General features: G+C 31.9%; 2 protein-coding genes and 1 long non-coding RNA gene across 3 annotated transcripts; 2 read left to right on the top strand and 1 right to left on the bottom strand.

Annotated features, from left to right (window-relative positions):
* The first annotated feature begins 3,445 nt into the window (after positions 1-3,445).
* On the top strand, positions 3,446-7,237 carry LOC108455992 (uncharacterized). The gene is made up of 6 exons (XM_017754580.2): positions 3,446-3,544; positions 4,313-5,012; positions 5,607-5,924; positions 6,000-6,116; positions 6,215-6,436; positions 6,526-7,237. Exons 2-6 carry the CDS (start codon positions 4,542-4,544, stop codon positions 6,895-6,897), a joined length of 1,500 nt encoding a protein of 499 aa, XP_017610069.1. The 5' UTR covers positions 3,446-3,544; positions 4,313-4,541; the 3' UTR covers positions 6,898-7,237.
* A 1,978-nt stretch (positions 7,238-9,215) lies between these two features.
* On the top strand, positions 9,216-9,978 carry LOC108455550 (agamous-like MADS-box protein AGL61). The gene has a single exon (XM_017754096.2). It carries the CDS (start codon positions 9,325-9,327, stop codon positions 9,976-9,978), a length of 654 nt encoding a protein of 217 aa, XP_017609585.2. The 5' UTR covers positions 9,216-9,324.
* A 5,442-nt stretch (positions 9,979-15,420) lies between these two features.
* Positions 15,421-16,482, bottom strand: LOC108455927 (uncharacterized). Its single transcript, XR_001866846.2, has 2 exons — positions 16,172-16,482; positions 15,421-15,840 (listed from the first exon to the last, which is right to left on the bottom strand). It is a non-coding gene; the product is annotated as an uncharacterized LOC108455927 (long non-coding RNA).
* Between the last annotated feature and the right edge of the window lie 313 nt (positions 16,483-16,795).

The following is a 16,795-nucleotide window of genomic DNA, read 5'->3' as shown; positions in this document are numbered from 1 at the left end:
ATTGATTATGAATCCTTGGCCTTTTGTAATTTAGAAACTAGGTATTCTATGTCTTTTTTTAATGGTGAAAGTGTAGAATGAGTTTATTGTGGTGGTGATTAAATATTTTACCAAGTGGATGGAAGTAGAAACCCTCGTTTGTGAATTGTTCTTAGAAAGTTTGAATGAACACGAGAACCAAAGCCAATCAATACATGAAAAAAAAAAACCATCATTAACACATTGTTCCAATCCCTAATAAGATTATGACATGTTGCACCTTCATTAGTGCAAAGTTGTATGAATGTGAGATGCAATGAACTAGTTACATCGCACATATTGCACATGTGTCTCAAGGGACTCTTTAGTAAGCAGTCTTAGAATAAGTAATTTTGAAAGTTTTTTAAGTGTAAGAAACTATGCAAACAGTATATCTCTTTTTCCAAAATCATGTTTTAAGCCATTTGCATGTTTAAGCTTCATCTTTACAAACTCACTTTTTCAGGCTTTTTGCTTGTCTTTTCAAGCTTGCCAACAACAATGTGTTGCACCTGTTAACTACCTTGGATAAGGACTTTGCCAATTCAGCCACTTTGACTAAAGAAGGGCTAGCCAATTGAAAATTCTCATGTGATTTCACATGGGTCGCCACTAGATTACATTAGGATGTAGTTAAAATCTTCGTATGTCATATTTTATAGAGTGCCCGAAGTTCTACCATTAACTTCACAAAGTATAGTCATGTCACGTTGAATCAAGAATTGGTGGTTTCAAAATCTAATTTTATATATAATACAAAAGAAAAAGCAATTTAATTTTAAAGCAAATATAAGTTATAGATTATACCATAAGAATTCAAAATTCATCTCCATGATATTGTAGTATGTTTGGAATAATTGTGGTTTAACTCAAAGTTCATCTATCACTGATAGTGTAGTTTGTACGTGATTGTATTATATAAAAGAGTATAGAATAACGGGACGGACCACCTTATTAAGGGGCGGGGGAGGGTTGTTAAATCATGTATAATAACAGTATGAGTCAGCTGAGTTCAGTTCTCACTCACTGCCTTGTTTTGTGTGAGCTGACTTCCGTTTTATATTATTGTACCATTTACTATTCTACTCTAACTCTACTAACATTTTGAATTCATTTGTGATTCTGTTTGCAGTAAACGACGGGTTCCGTCTTGGATTTTTCCATTATTTTTTATTAAATAGTAAAACAAGTCCCACTATATCCACTTGGACCTCTCTCGATCAAGTTTGAGACTTGGAAAAACAAAAATCTTTTTTCTATTCAAAATTTCGAGACTTCATACTGTACTATTCTCACCTTAATATATTTTGAATTTTTCAACTTGTATTTAATTACAAGTTTTCATTTTAAAATTTTATTGTCAAATCACTTTTATGGAATTTTTTTATTTCTTTTGACATTTAAAATATATTTGTGAAAGGTATAATATCAAATTTAGTTCTTAATGTATATTTTTGTGAATTTAAATCTTATATTTTGGTTAAATTTGATCTTTAATCATTCAAAAGAGTTAAATAATTTTTTAACGAAGATTTTGACTAAAGCATTAACTTTTAACGATATTGACGTGGTAATCTGTGTGGTAGTCCATACGTACTTTATATTAACATAATATTGTTTATTTTATATGTCATGCCAATAAAAATTTTAAAATTAGAAAAAAATTAGCATGAAATACATTTGGATGGCCATGCAAGCTATCATGTTTAAAAATTTAATGTTTTAGTTCATATTTTTGTTAAAAAAAATAATTCAACTCTTTTTGAGATCAATTTGATTTTTTTTTAAAAAAGTTGATGATCAAATTTTGCTAAAAAAAGAACACAATCAAATTGACATAATATATAAACGTTAAGGGTTAAATTTGACATTATACTTTTACGGAAAGATGTATTTTTTTGGGTACAAAATAACAACATAAAGCAATTACAAAAAAAAAAAAAAGAGACATCTTAGGACCTATGAAAGCTTCTTTTATCAGCTAATAGAAGTCCTTGGACTGAAATTGAAGGTTCTTCAAAAACGACTAAACTTGGAAGACTAGAAATCGCAAGTCTTGTCATATGATCAGCAACCATGTTTTGGGATCTAGGAACATGGTGAATGCGCACCTTCCATTCACGATTAAGGATACTATGAATCAAAAGTAGCTCCACCATTTTGCTATTGGCATATCCATTGGCCAACAATGATTCAACTAGAAGTGCATTATCACATTCGATCTCAACCTGTCGCAATCTTCTCCCCCATGCAACACGCAAATCCTCTAGCATAGCTCTCCCTTCCATTTTGAAAATATTATTCTTACCCATTCCCATAGAAAAGTCACATATCCGGTTCGCATCTACATCTCTGAAAACACCCCCGATTGCTGCCTATTGATTAGTTAATGATATTGCCCCATTAATGTTAAGTTTGAACGATCCACTCTCTAGTGGAGACCAATGAGACATTGTCACCATAGGACTTGACTGTAACCCATGACCTGGATGTATCACAATCCCTTGCCCATGCCAAACCTATATCCAACACATCTTGTATACTAATGTTACCTTCAGAGAAAACATAATGATTACAATTCTTCCTTAACAACCGACATAAAATTGAAAATAGAGTTTATATATATATATATATATTACAAACATCTCTAAAGTTAAACAAGTTTTAGAAAACGAAGGTAGTTGTGATATTAAAAGAAACAAAAACCAATCAAATAAATAAGCTATCAAAAAAAATTTAATGTTAGATCTACCCCATTGTCACTGAAACAAAAAATGGTCCTCAATTTTTAAAATCATCTAAAAACATAAATGCAATTTGGTTCAAAATATTAAAATAGAAAACTCACTTTGATGCATGAATTCATGGTACGCTTAATTAGCGTACAAGTTAAACATTTATTTTTGAAATTTAAATAAGCAAAAACAAAATAAAAAATATTCCCCATTATATATAACTATTATAATAACACATTTGTATAACTACAACCATACTTAAATATCGCTAACTAAATTGAGTAATAATTAAAATATATTCGAACAGAGCATATATGCAATGAAATTTAAAATTAAAATAAAATTTGAATCGTCACATGTATAAATACACATAATAAAATTCAAATTTGAATGATAAAAATTGTAGGAGTTGAGTTAAAATAAGAAAAAAAAAAAAAGGGGAAAATGTATTATATTAGAAAGAAAGAATTTGAAAATTGAAAGCACATGTAGCCTTGGCAATAAAATGGCTGGATTGGTTTTACGCAAAAATAGGAAATAAATATGCCCACCACATAATAATTAGGGTTAGATTTGTTTGGTTTAAGAAAATGAAAAGAAATTAAGAAAGTACCAATGGGTGAGGGAGAGAGAGACTCAGATTCCCATAAAAAGAAAAGAACAAGGGCCAAGGAAATAAATACCCAAAAAAAAAAAACATCAACACAAACACCGGACCAAAAGAGGAAGCAACAAACACAAACAACATACAGCTTTCATTTGAAAAATTCCTGTTCCTTCCTCTTAACGAGGTTGCACGCCTGCTCTCTTTGTCTCTTTTTTTTTTTTTTTCATTTTATTATTATTAAAACTTAATATCATCTATTCTATACACCATTTAACATGTTTCCAATAATTTGATCATAATTATTGAACCTAAGGTTGATCACCTTCATCAATATCACTACCATGCATACGTTTTTGAATTTAATAAAAATTTAAAAAAAGAAGGGATTTTTAAATGGTTTTGTTTTCCCTTTCCCAATTTCATTTTACTTTGTCTTGGGTTTGGGTTTTTCATTTTTTGTCTGTATCTTATATTCCATGTCATTAGTACCTAGACCTAATCAAACTTATAACATACACCAGTTTTGTTTTCCTATCTCTGATCTCTCCTCTAATCTAAACTTACCGTTGCAATTTCAATTTTTAAATCTTATTAATTATATTTTATTTTTGGTTGTTTTGCTAACCACCCCCCCCCACACCTAAGTTACTCATACCCCACCTATATTTTATTTCTTCCATCTACTTACTATTATTACTTGAATTTAATTTTATATTTTTTCGATATTATTTACTTAAAATGACACTAGCTAAATATACAACTTTGAAAAAATTTAGTAAAAAAGGTACAAAAATTTCTGTTAAAAAGTCCAAAAAATTCACGGTTGTGTTTCTAAGTTTCCATGTCTACTATACCACACTGTCATTTTCCCTAATGTAAAACCAAAACCCTCTTAAAAGGACAAAACAGCTTCTGGTTTTTTTTTTATTTAATTTTTTATTCGTTTTTTCAGACAAAATAAAGAAGACAGTCACATTAACAGAACACTGGCTCTAACTAAAACCGAGTACCCAATTACAGAAAAGCTCTTAAATTTTCAAAATCACCTCTCGAGAAAAATAAAATTTTAAAGAGTTATTATATGAGTAGGCAGTAAAGGCATTGAAGCCACCACTTATAGTAAACGGAGAGCTCAGCTGTTTCAAAACCAAGCAAGAAGAAGCAGTAAGAGTTTTTGTTGCATGGAGAGGATATCAATGGGAACAAGTATAACAAGGAGAGCAAAATGGCAATACCCTCCAGCGCAGCCAACACCAAGAATCCTTCATTTGCCACGCCGCCCTAGAAGGAAAGCACCAAAGCCCGGTCCTTCGAAGCAACCCACTTGGCAGAAAGACAGAAAAGGGGTGCTGGAGAGATTTTTTGATCAAGAGAGGTCTTTTGCAAGTGGGGCTGTTCCAGTGATGCTTCTGACTCCAAGGGAGAGTGAGGAGGAGAGGAGAAGAGGGAGAGTGGAGGAGGAAGAGAAGAGAGGAAATACTCATAACAGTGTCGTCTTTGTTGAAGAAGAGAAATGGAGGTTCCAAGCTGAGATGTTGAGAGCGGAATGTAACTTGTTGAGGATGGAAAGAAAGATTGCCATTAAGAAAATGGAGAGAAGGAGAGTTCATATGGAGCGGACCCTGAAATCTGCCCTTGAAATTTTGCTTTCTGTTGGTTTCTTTTCTCTCTTCTTTTTTCTCTATGTTTCGTTATTATCATCATCATCATTATCATCATCATCATCATCATTGTCTGTTTGGTTCTCGAGAAAATATTTATCAGTTTAGGAGAAGAAAAGAAAGTTAGGTCTTTAGATTTCTAATCATGTGGAACGAACTAGGGAAAGTTGACTATAATTAAGCTCAAGCGACAAAAAACTTGTCTAGTACAGGTTCTGGGATTTCAGGGGGGATTTTTTGTTAGGTTGGTGCTGTCGATAGAATGTGGGGGAAGACGAAAGATGCTCATTGAAAACAGACATTTGCGTTTAATTAACCTGAACCTCAGAATGTCAGATATAGGCATGTCACTGTTGATTTCTTATCCAGATCACATATTTATTTATTGTTTTTGTTTGATACTGTGTGCTTTTTTTGTTGTTGCTTGTCTTCATTTGCTTGATGACTAAATGTACAGTGTCAAATTTGGCTTTTTGACTTGTTTAAAGTAACAGATAAAGATGAGGCATTGAATAATAATGTTTCCTTTGTTTTTACTGTTCCGCAAGCAATTCAATGACATTGGGTTTGGGAATTGGTTTACAGGGAAGGAAGAACATTTGTGAAGGGAAGGATGTGAACTTGGTGTTGTTGGAGGAGCAGATCAATGATTTGGTGGAGAAAATAGAGAAACTGCAAAAGAGAACAGGTGTGAAAGAGTTAGAAGTTAAAAAATGCAGTAACTTTGATAAGCATGTATGTTTACTCCAAAGGCAGCTACAGAAATTTGGGTTTGGAGGATTATCTGATGAAGAAATATGTGTGAAAGAGATCCGAGAGATGGCTGAAGCAAGCTTGTCAATCAAAATCAGCAATGAAGGGAGTGGCAGCTTTGCTTCTACTTCACATCATCATAACCGCAATGTAAAACAATAATCAATCTCTTATCTGTTAATTTATTGGATCGGGAATTTTTCACTTAAAAAACCGAACTTACAGGTGGAGAGTTTGAGAAGAAAGATGGATGGATTACTAGAGAGCATGGAGGAGGAATATGGTTCCCTGCTCTTCACTTCTAATTTGTCATCTTCTTCATCTTTACAGCAATCAAACAAAGTAAATTCCTTGGATCATCACTGTGTTTAACAGCACAAGCAGAATAGTTTTTGTTTTTGTATTTTAATAAAACAAAAGAGTTGTAATGGGTTATGCAGGAGGAGAAAATTGGGCATGAGCCAAGAGTGTGTTCAGGACATTGCAAGGCTATAGTGGAGAGGGTGGTAGAGCAAATTCGTGGTGAGACAGAACAATGGTCCCAGATGCAAGACATGTTGGGGCTGGTAAGGGATGAGATGGAAGAACTTCATGCATCTCGTGATTTTTGGGAAGATCGAGCACTTGATTCTGAGAATCAGATTCAATCCCTGCAATCTGCTGTAAGACTTATTTCATAATTAGCTACTTAATCCCTGGAACTATATATATAAAAATATGTACTTAATAATGTAATGGTTGGTTTGATTAGGTGAAAGAATGGAGACAGAGAGCTGTGTCATCGGAAGCCAAAGCTGAGGAGTTAGAGACACAAATATATGTGCTTCGTCAGGAAATGGAGAGATTGAGGCAAGGCAGAGATAGAAAATCAGTGAGGCCCCAAATTGCATCACCAATCAATCAATTAGAAGCACAAAATGAAACAGAGAAGAGAGTGCTTGTGTGTCGGTTGAAGGAAGACGATCCTAATCCCAAGGATGGAAGACGAAAGCCCCAGACATGCAGACGCTCGCCCCTGACAGATATTGGTAATATCTCAACCCTGAAGAAGCAGCAGCAGTCTGGTGAGGCAACCTTGCCATTGTTTAGCCTTCATAAAGAGGAAATGAAACGTTCATTATAGACCAACTGAAGCATGAATATAAAACACCAGGTTCCCTGTTTCAATGCTACATGATCTTGTGACAAAACACAATTCAAGTGCAGGACATTGATGATGGGGACGGAGATAAAAGGAGGCATGCAAAAAGGTGTAAATCTTATCTAACTTAACAAACTTTAGCAACAGCGCAATCTTGAGCTGGCTACTGAGTTTGATGTATGCAGATGGTAAAGAGGTTCCCCAAAATAATTATATCTCATCTATCTTGTTAATGTTAAAATTTTGCCTCTGCTTGTTACTGTGAGCACAATCTTTGATCAAATAAATATGAGCCAGTATATATATATATATATATTAAAAAGCCCTCGTACTTTTTCTTTTCAAAATTCAATAATTTTATTCCTACTTGATAAAAGTAAGAAGTCGTCTTATATTAATAGTCAGATTGCATTTTGATTTCATTATACATTAGATCAAAGAGTAAAATGATCATTTAAAAAAAAATTTCTAGTACAAGGGCCTCTATGATACTTTTACCTTTTACTTCAATATTTTTTATAATTGAGGATAAAGGTGGAGTCGCTAAGGGTTAAACCCAAACTTTCATGCCACAACCCAAACTTTCATGCCAGTAAGGGTGAGTTTGGATGGGCGGTACGCTTACCTGCGGTTAGTGTAAAAATAGCGGTGACGGTGAGATTAGATACTGTAGCGATACTGTAAGATGAGACAAAAAGTAAGCTAAACGAACCGCACCACCGTCCCAAACCCACCCTAAGTCAATAGGTTAAAATTTTATTTCTCGAATGTTTATAGTATTACTCTATCCGTTTCTTAAAATGTTTGATTAAATATTGTTGATCAAGAAATTTTAGTTATTTCTATTGATAGAGGTTTAATTAATGTAAAACAAAATTTTAAAGGTTAAATTAATTATTGATAAGGTAAGATTTAGTTCTTGAATTTATTTTTTAAATTTGGCCTATGAAATTTTATTTTTGTCCATATTAATTTTAAAATTTGGAAGCTTTCTCAATTTTAATCTCTATTGTAAGGAGGAAATATTACTTTATACCTATTGTAAAAGGATAACATTTTATTTGGAAAAAGAAACTATAATATTTTGAATAACTGAAATTAAATATTTTGCGCTAAATAAAGTTAAATTAAATTATTAATTAAAAAGAAAACCAAAATATATATTTTCATTTAACTAAAAAGGGTGAAAGTCCAGCCTACCTTTTTTTTTTTTTTTTTGGCTTTGCCCCTAACTTACAAAATATTAGCCATTAGGATATGTAATTGGTAAGAGAAATGTAATGTACCCCTACACAAATGCAGTAATTTTATGTAATATATGCTCACTTCTTCAAAAGAGGCTGGTTTCAGCCTTATTATTGAAAGAGGTTTTGAACCTCTTTCTCAAATTCAAACATTTGGTATAATAATGATGATAATAATTTTATAAGAAAAGAGGAATATCTATACTATTATTTAAGAGTTTTGCTTAATTGGTCACTAATTTAATTAGAAAATTACATAAATCCTTTTTTTTAATTAGAATAAGTTATACTTTTCAAGGATATTTTAATAATTTCATTTTAACAAAAGTCAATTAATATATTTATATGGTGGGATTAGTGGGGTGTTATCTACAAAACCATATGCACCTTGGTTCCTAAACACAACACTACTCCAAATAATTGCTAGGAAGGGATTTGGGGTGGCGCCTCTTGGGTAGTTGAAAATATGAAAGATAAACCAACGTTGGTTTGCCAAAAAAAAAAGGGTTCTATTTTGATAATTAATGAAAAAAGTGAATTAGATTACTAATATTTGTATTATTACTATTTTGATGAAAACTGATGTAATAGATCTCCTATCTATTATATTAAAGGGTTTCTTAATGATATTGTTAAAGGCTAATTATGATAAATAAATAAAAAAGGAGCTCTGCCTCTCATACTTCCTCAGGTCTCTCACACTGCCAACCAATATACAGGTTATTAGGTCCAAATGAAAGCCAGGATTTTGATTAACTCCCAAGATCTGGGATTAAAATCAAATCAAGAGTTTACTTTGATGGTAATAAATCTTTAAATATCATCCTTTTCTCAATAAATGGATTCGTTTAAAAAAGGGGGTTTCGGATAATTAAGTCTTGATTGTGATCATGTAATTGTTGGGGGAACAGTTAACAAGTAAATGATAATGAAAAATGCTTAAGATTTTACTGTAAAACCATTTGCCAACCAAATACATAATTGCTTTTCATTGTAATTCAATCGATTTTCAGATAACTTGCAAATCATGGATTTAATTCAAGAAATAAATGGAACGACTCTATAAATATCCCATACATTTCTCGCAAACCTAAACAACTTCAATTCACTGTTTTCATTTTTACATATATAGTTCTTTGATTTTTGTTTAATATTCTTTCCCGAAATGGTGCAGAAGAATGCAATCCAGGGTCGCCAAAAGATCACCATGAAAAAGATAGAAAAGAAAAATAATCTTCAAGTAACCTTCTCTAAACGCCGTGCGGGGCTTTTTAAAAAGGCTAGTGAACTCTGCACCCTTTGTGGAGTAGACATCGCAATCATAGTGTTCTCCCCTGCAGGCAAGGTCTTCTCTTTTGGCCACCCTAATGTCGAATCCGCCGTCCATCGGTTTCTCACTCGAAACACTTCCAGCGTGCATTTTGACATTGTCGAAGCTCATCCAAATGCTAACATCCGTGAGCTTAATGCACAAATAACTCATCTTCTTGAGATGTTGGAAGGTGAGAAAAGTAAGGGCCAAGCACTTGATGAAGAAAGGGAAGCTGGTCGAAGGCAATGCTGGTGGCAAGCCCCCATCCATGAACTCGGGTTGAGTGAGCTTCAACAGTTGAGAAATGCGATGGAGGAGCTGAAGAGGAATGTAGGGAAACAAGCCAACCTGATGCAGGCTGCGGTTGAGTGCAGCAATGACTGGCCATTTTTGAAGCCAAATGGTGTAGGAATTAGTAATTTTGGCACTCAAGAAAATGAAATGAATGCTTCTTCTAGTATTACTCAAATGCATAAATTTGGTCCGGACCTGTATTTTGATTTTTGAGTTTGTGGCAACCAGAGTAAAATATTTTATGTTCAAAGTGTGGGAATAAAAAATTTATACTAAAAATCTTTGGTGGGAGTAAGATTTTTACCATTTCTAGCAAAAAAAAATATTAAAAACACTGTTTGGTACTTGAGTTTTGTATTAATGTTCAACTTAATACTGGAGTTTGGCTTCAATATTTAGTTAGTACCTGAGTTCATTTTTGTTACATTTAAGTACTTGAGTTTGATTTTAATATCCAATTTGATACTAGATTTTTTGTCCAAATTAAGTATATATATATTTTATTAGAACATACGTTTCAAATATTCATTAAGACACGTGATGTTATTTGATCAAAGTACTAAATTGATTATTAAAATCAAACTTAGGTATCGAATTGAGATAAAAATCCTTAAATATTTAAGTAATATTAAAACTAAATTCAAATATTAAATAATATATTAACCCGTAACTTAATATGTCTCTGGAGGTGGAAAGTCCTTCTTCACTTCTAAAAGATGAGTTAAATGATAAATTAAATAAAAATATGAGCTTGTTTATGAGTACAGAAGAGAAACATTGTTGGTCGGTATTTATTTATAATTTACAAGAAATAAATTAAAGATTAAGGAGGTTTATACAACACATTTAATGAAAATTCAAACGTATATAATGCATTAATTTCTTATAATGCTAATCTAAAGGCATTAGATATGAAAGAAAACTCTCTCACAACTAGCGTAGTCAGGGACAGTGAAAGCCAATAACTTGGCGCCTAGAATAGTAAAATTATACTTAAATCCTTTCAAATTTTCAAAATTATAATAATAAAATTGAACTTTATCCCCTTCAAAATTCTTTAATTTAATTATGATCTTACTGAAAAAATTTCTGACTTCATCCTTAGATCTAATGGTAGATGACTTGTAGTTAACACCAGGCTTCAGATTCAAACTTAAACAACTCTTTCTCGTAAAAAAAAAAAAAATTCAATGCTTAATTTATTTGTGATTTTATCCAATAAATTCTTCAAGATTCAATTAAATATTTAGAAAAAAAAAATATGTTAATAACTCAAATTAAAATATTACATGTATAAAAAAATTTATTTTACTTTAAAAGCTTTTAATTTTATTTTTTTCAAACAACCTCATCAGGTTTTGATTATATTATTTTTCTGACATAATGCTCAGAATTACCAATAACCCCTCCCTAATCCATAATTTGAACCCACATCCTCCTGTATTGACAACAATGTCCATACCAATCGAGTTAAGAGTCAATTGATAAAAATTTTAAAATAAAGTTAAAAGAATTGAGATAAAAATCAAAACCGCAAAATTGATGACATGGGTAGAAAGAAGAAAGAAAGAGGGGAATGAAAGGGTGTCACGATCACGAGTAAAGACTTAGGGGTAAAGTCAATAAAGGAGTTAAGGACCTGATTGGAGGAGGAAGTAAGTCAGACCAAAAAGCTAGTTGAGTCAAATGAACTAGGAATGTAACATGAGATTGCAACACATTTTAATGATATTAAAGATATTTCGAAGATCAAACATAGTCCATTTCATGGAAAAGATACTTGTTGTTTCATGAGCTACAATCCTTGTTATTGTAAAGGTAAAATCCCGTCCCCTTAAATAAACTTGAGATAAACAAATAAGGGGAGCATAAAGCAAGATGGAGTAAGTTTGCAGATTTTAGTATGGTATTGCATGGCATGGTTTATGTATTTGAGACTTTTTATTTTGATTTTTGTTAAGTTATTAATCTAAGATATAAGATAAGCATAGCTCAACCATTCAATATTTGTATTGTTAAAATTTTGGTCAAAAACCATTACTGGATGCTTTAGGTTTGTGAGAGAGAGAATGAAAACTTTGAAGGAAAACATTGTATATTAATAGTTTGAGGTTTTTAGAGTGTGAATGTGAAGTTGAATTTAGATTGAATCGAGTAAATTGTAAAATACAAGAATTTCAAACATTAGAATTATAAAATATTAAATATGTGTTTAATATGTTTAATTTGAATACTTTATATATTTGGAGATGAGAAATTAATATTATTTTTATACTCAGTTAATTGAACGAGGCTGAATATGTGACTAGAATGCAGAAGGTTGAAAGAAAGGTGAAGGCGGATAACAAGCAACAAAGTCCAGTGACGATTAGGTTTCGGATCAAACGAGGTGTGTTAATAGGACCCATATCTCACAATTCAACTCAACTAAATCTCTGTAATGTTTCATCATGTTTTGTGAGTCATAATGGTGTAACAATCCGTTTTTCATCTTGTGTCGAATGTTGGAAAATCAAGTTTGAAAAACGCAGCGGAAAGTAAATTTAGGGAAAAATCAGAGTTTAAATTTTTTTCAAAACAAGAACTTGATTGTGATATCTAAAATAATAAACACTTAATTAAAATTGTACCTTTTTTATTTATCTAGAATGAATGCTTCAATCGAGTTAGAAATTTTTTCATAAAATTTACCGGTGGGGTTATTTTTCAATCTCTCTTTATATAGGGAGAGTTTAGAGAGTTCAACTATAATTAAACTTAGTCGCTTTAATATTAAATTTAATATAATATTTATCTTGATAAATATATATTTATCTATAAGATAAACATTAAATTTAATTTAATATTGAGATAATCACTTTAATATTAAATTAATAAAATATGTTAAGATAAGTATTAAATTAAATTTAATATTAAATTTATTAAAATAATATTATTTTGAAATAGTTAATCTGAAATAAATTCTTTGGTAAAGTCCTAGTAAGAGTGTAATTCTTCCATTACTCAATCCCCGAATACCCACCTCTACTGACCATTTTTCGACAATCGGAATGCCACCATCGCAGTTGCTGACACCCCAAGCTGGTTCAGTTTCCATTGGTTCAGTCCGGGCCATTGACGGCCTAATCGGTCCAGTCCAGACACCGGTTGGATCGTCGGTCTAGTTTCACATACCTAGCCTGGTTCAACCAATTTTTGGGTATTAATCTCGATTTTGGGCTCCCGAGCACAATTTATGATCTCAGATGCAATTTTCAAATTCAATTACCCATTAGGCCAATTGTCTTACTTGAAAATTGACTTCCAAAAATATCATATTAATTTTAATTAATTTAATTTTACTTTATCGAAATTAATTTTCCCAAAAATCACTTAGATTTTCCAAATTAAATTTTCAAAAAGAATTCTTTAATCAAATTTTTTAGTTGAACAATTCTTATGACCGCCCAATTTAATTTCACATCGAATAAATCGAATCAATTAAATTGTTTCTAAAGTTGTAGAGTTTACTTATAATTCAAATGTAGTCCAATCGAGCTTTTATTAAGCTAGTGGAGGGACCAATTAGACATATACAATTAGACTCTAGTAATTGCAATTATGTCCAGAAGCATCGTTCTGATAATTTGCAATTACTTAATCATGAAATCAGTCTACAAAAAGTACCATGATTGAAAACTCCTTATTGTATACTCTTTACAAAAATAATTCATCCGACTATTTTGTCAAATGACATCGTTATGTGTGTTACCCTCATATGAAATCTTTGATTCCTTTAAGTTAAATCCGTTCACTTAATACAATCCTATTTTATCTCATTGTCACCATTGTGTCTTCTTAATGATTAATATGATCATTGTCAACAAATGACACTGATAAATTGCTCGTTTGAGAACAAACAATCCTTGGTCACATTCCATATTAATTTATCAATCTACACAATGCCAATGAGAGAATATTGTTAACTCTTTAATTGAGCTATGAATTCCACTGGTACTAGTAAAGTCATGTCATACACAAGTCATGTACCCAACATATCGACTATTGGCTCGATCATCTTTAGAGTACAAGCCTTCACTTATATCAAAGCACATGAATTACATACGCATGTTCAGTGACTAACTCGGGATTTAGATAAATCACACCATGAATGTCACAAATGAATTAATTTACAAACGGATTCAGAATTAATTCATATTGGGTTCAGTTCAATGTATTATTCTGTCAATGAATACATCTATATCTCTACCTATGGAGTTAACTACTCCGATAGCCAAGATTTGTCATCTCCTCAATTGGAATTGTAGACAACATAATAATAATTCTCAATATCTAAATCAAATGCTCACTTTGATTTTGATTCTTTTACGGGATTATAAAATCGTTTAGATTATCTACTGAAGTAAATTGTATTTCACGCAATGTAAATATTTTTACAATGTCACTTATCGTCAATTTGAACTTAGACAATCAATAAATTAATATTTGTTTGTCACAATTTCGCTATACACGCAAAATATGAAAAATAAAAATACAAAAGACATAACAGTGAAATGTGATATTTATTTATTTATCGTTTAAATACATAAAAAATAATTACATGTTTACTACAATATGGGTACATTTCCCAATATCGAAAATAGTGGTTTCGAAACCACAAGTCCGACAAGAGAGTCTATAAATATATTTAATTAATAATTATGAGTTAAATATAGTATAATATTGAGTCATGATTTAATAGCTTTTAATAATTAGTCAGTTAGTCAAGATACAAGTAGTATGTATTGAAAGTCAAGTGATTTTGGAAAGTCAAGTAGTGTCCAGACATTACGACTGAATTTTGAATGCTACATTAGCCATCAAAATGGTCAAGTAAATCCATTTAGTTTGAAAACCCCTATTTTGATCAATTTTTATAAACTTAGTGTGGTTGCCTTAGGTTTATTAAAAATATTAGATTATTAGGTCGTCTGTCGTTTGGAAAACTCTATTGATTCCATCATTATGCCTTTAAAAACTTCGTTTCATTATTACACAATGAAAAAAGTGACGCCTTTAATTTTTACTCGAAAAACCGTGTTTTAAGCCATATTAAGCCGGTTATCAAATTTGTTCGATTTTTATCCAAAATTCCATGCATGCAATAACCAAATAAAAGCAACCCGTTCCACTGTCCATATTAACAAAACTTATAGTCTCGAAATAAAAATCAAAATAAATAAAAAAAATTAAAATACTTTATTAACTATAGATTTGAGACGAGACCTCTAAATGCAGAGCTTGATCCTAATGTTAAGGGTTATCTATAAGGAGTAAGCTAAAAGAGTGAGCTTGAAAACTCAACGTGAGTCTTAACAAAATAAGTAGTATAAACAACCTCAAACAGTCAAAATTTACAATGAAGCATGACACCATATGAAAAACAAATTTTTATATGCATGGGCATACTCATATGAATCGGTGCAAAGACCCTACCTATCCATCCGCTACACACCACAAGTTCCCCAGAACCCGTCATTCAAACACCAAAACAATAAGAGTCGAGCTACACACCACAGGTTCCCCAGAACCCGTCATTCAAACACCAAAACAATAAGAGTCAAAGTTCGATGTGGACAAACCACCAGTATCAATATACAGTTAAACTGCCAATAGTTTCCAGACAAGTTGTCAGTAAATTACGGTAAGTCTCTAGTACTCCAACAATACTCCGAGGCGCAGATTTACTGCTAAACAATAATGCGGATAAATCTGTAAGGCCCAATTTTTGTCCGGGCTTATACCAAAAAATCAAAAAAACAATAAACACAAAATAAACTAAATTAAAACAGCCCAAATACATTTTTAATCCAATTAAACAAATACCCAAAAAAAACCCTTAACCCAATTACATAAACTCCAATAATTTTAAAACCCATGACCCAATAAGCCCTAAAACCCGAGGACCAATACATCCAAAATTATCTCAGCAGCACTAGGAGCTTCTGGAACGTGCCAGAATAGGCCAGAAATTGGGACTCCCACGAGTGGCTCCTCGCGCAGCCTCCTTCACACGCCTCCTCCGTACGGCCAAATCTGCACAAGAATGTACCAGAAGAGTTACTAACAGAATACAGCTAATGATGTAATTTTTATTTTTATTTTTTATTCCAAAAAATCAGGCTATAAGAAGCCATTGATTTCATCCCTGTATTTTCCACACTCACACTGTACGTATACTCTACGCATACTCTACGCATACACATACAATATACATATATCAAATCTAGAAAATTTCAAAAAAAAATTCTGGAAAGGTGATCTTCTTTATTCTTTTAATTTTTCTGTTATTTCTATAAATTTTCCTGCAAATATTTTTTCATCATTTGGTTTTCTGAAACAAAAAGAATAAAGAGGCAAGTCTTACCTTGCAAATCAGCCATGGATCTCTGCCCTCTTCGCTGAAAATCAAAGTTGGAAGGGTCCAAAGGCATCATCGATCGTCGCTGGAATGCCATCGATCACCTGATGAAGTGGTGTACTCAGTGGCTGCTGGAATATGCCCAAACAAATTGATTTCTAGGGCTGAGAAGTTTGGTGAAGTGGGGGCTGTGTTTAGAATATAGATTTAGGAAATGGAAGGTCTTAAATGACCTGCTAATGAAATGATACCGTGTCAAGGGGGAGCTTTGCGCCTAAAATGGTTTATTTTGGTAGCAGGCCCTTTCCCTTTGCATTGTGTTATGATTCGCTCCCTCTGCGCCTGATTTGTTTTATTTTCTTTTAATTTTTTCCTAAAATTTGTATGGCTTTGCATTTTAACCCACGTCTCAACGCAATGCTTCAGGATCAGGGATAATTTTAATTGTGGTCCCTGTGAATTCATGCATGTTATATATGAGTCCTATTTTATTATTAGTAGTTTATTTATTTTTTAAATTATTTTTTATGCTACTTTGATTTCAATTAAAAATTTGTTTAGATTCATTTTGTTTTTGGCTTAACATATATATTATTTGGGAATGTTTGTATTAATTGTATCATTTATATT

The sequence above is a fragment of the Gossypium arboreum genome, chromosome 9 (genome assembly GCF_025698485.1).
Source record: "Gossypium arboreum isolate Shixiya-1 chromosome 9, ASM2569848v2, whole genome shotgun sequence".
NCBI classification, from domain to species: domain Eukaryota; kingdom Viridiplantae; phylum Streptophyta; class Magnoliopsida; order Malvales; family Malvaceae; genus Gossypium; species Gossypium arboreum.
Note: the sequence above shows the minus strand (reverse complement) of the source record. Positions and strands in the feature narration are given on the sequence as shown.

What these genes read in the sequence shown, in the direction of transcription:
- LOC108455992 (XM_017754580.2), top strand. Translation starts at nt 4,542, where the DNA reads ATGGAGAGGATATCAATGGGAACAAGTATAACAAGGAGAGCAAAATGG. An exon ending in CTTTACAGCAATCAAACAAA is followed by an intron (nt 6,117 to 6,214) that starts GTAAATTCCTTG and finishes TGGGTTATGCAG; the next exon opens with GAGGAGAAAATTGGGCATGA. An exon ending in TTCAATCCCTGCAATCTGCT is followed by an intron (nt 6,437 to 6,525) that starts GTAAGACTTATT and finishes TGGTTTGATTAG; the next exon opens with GTGAAAGAATGGAGACAGAG.
- LOC108455550 (XM_017754096.2), top strand. Translation starts at nt 9,325, where the DNA reads ATGGTGCAGAAGAATGCAATCCAGGGTCGCCAAAAGATCACCATGAAA.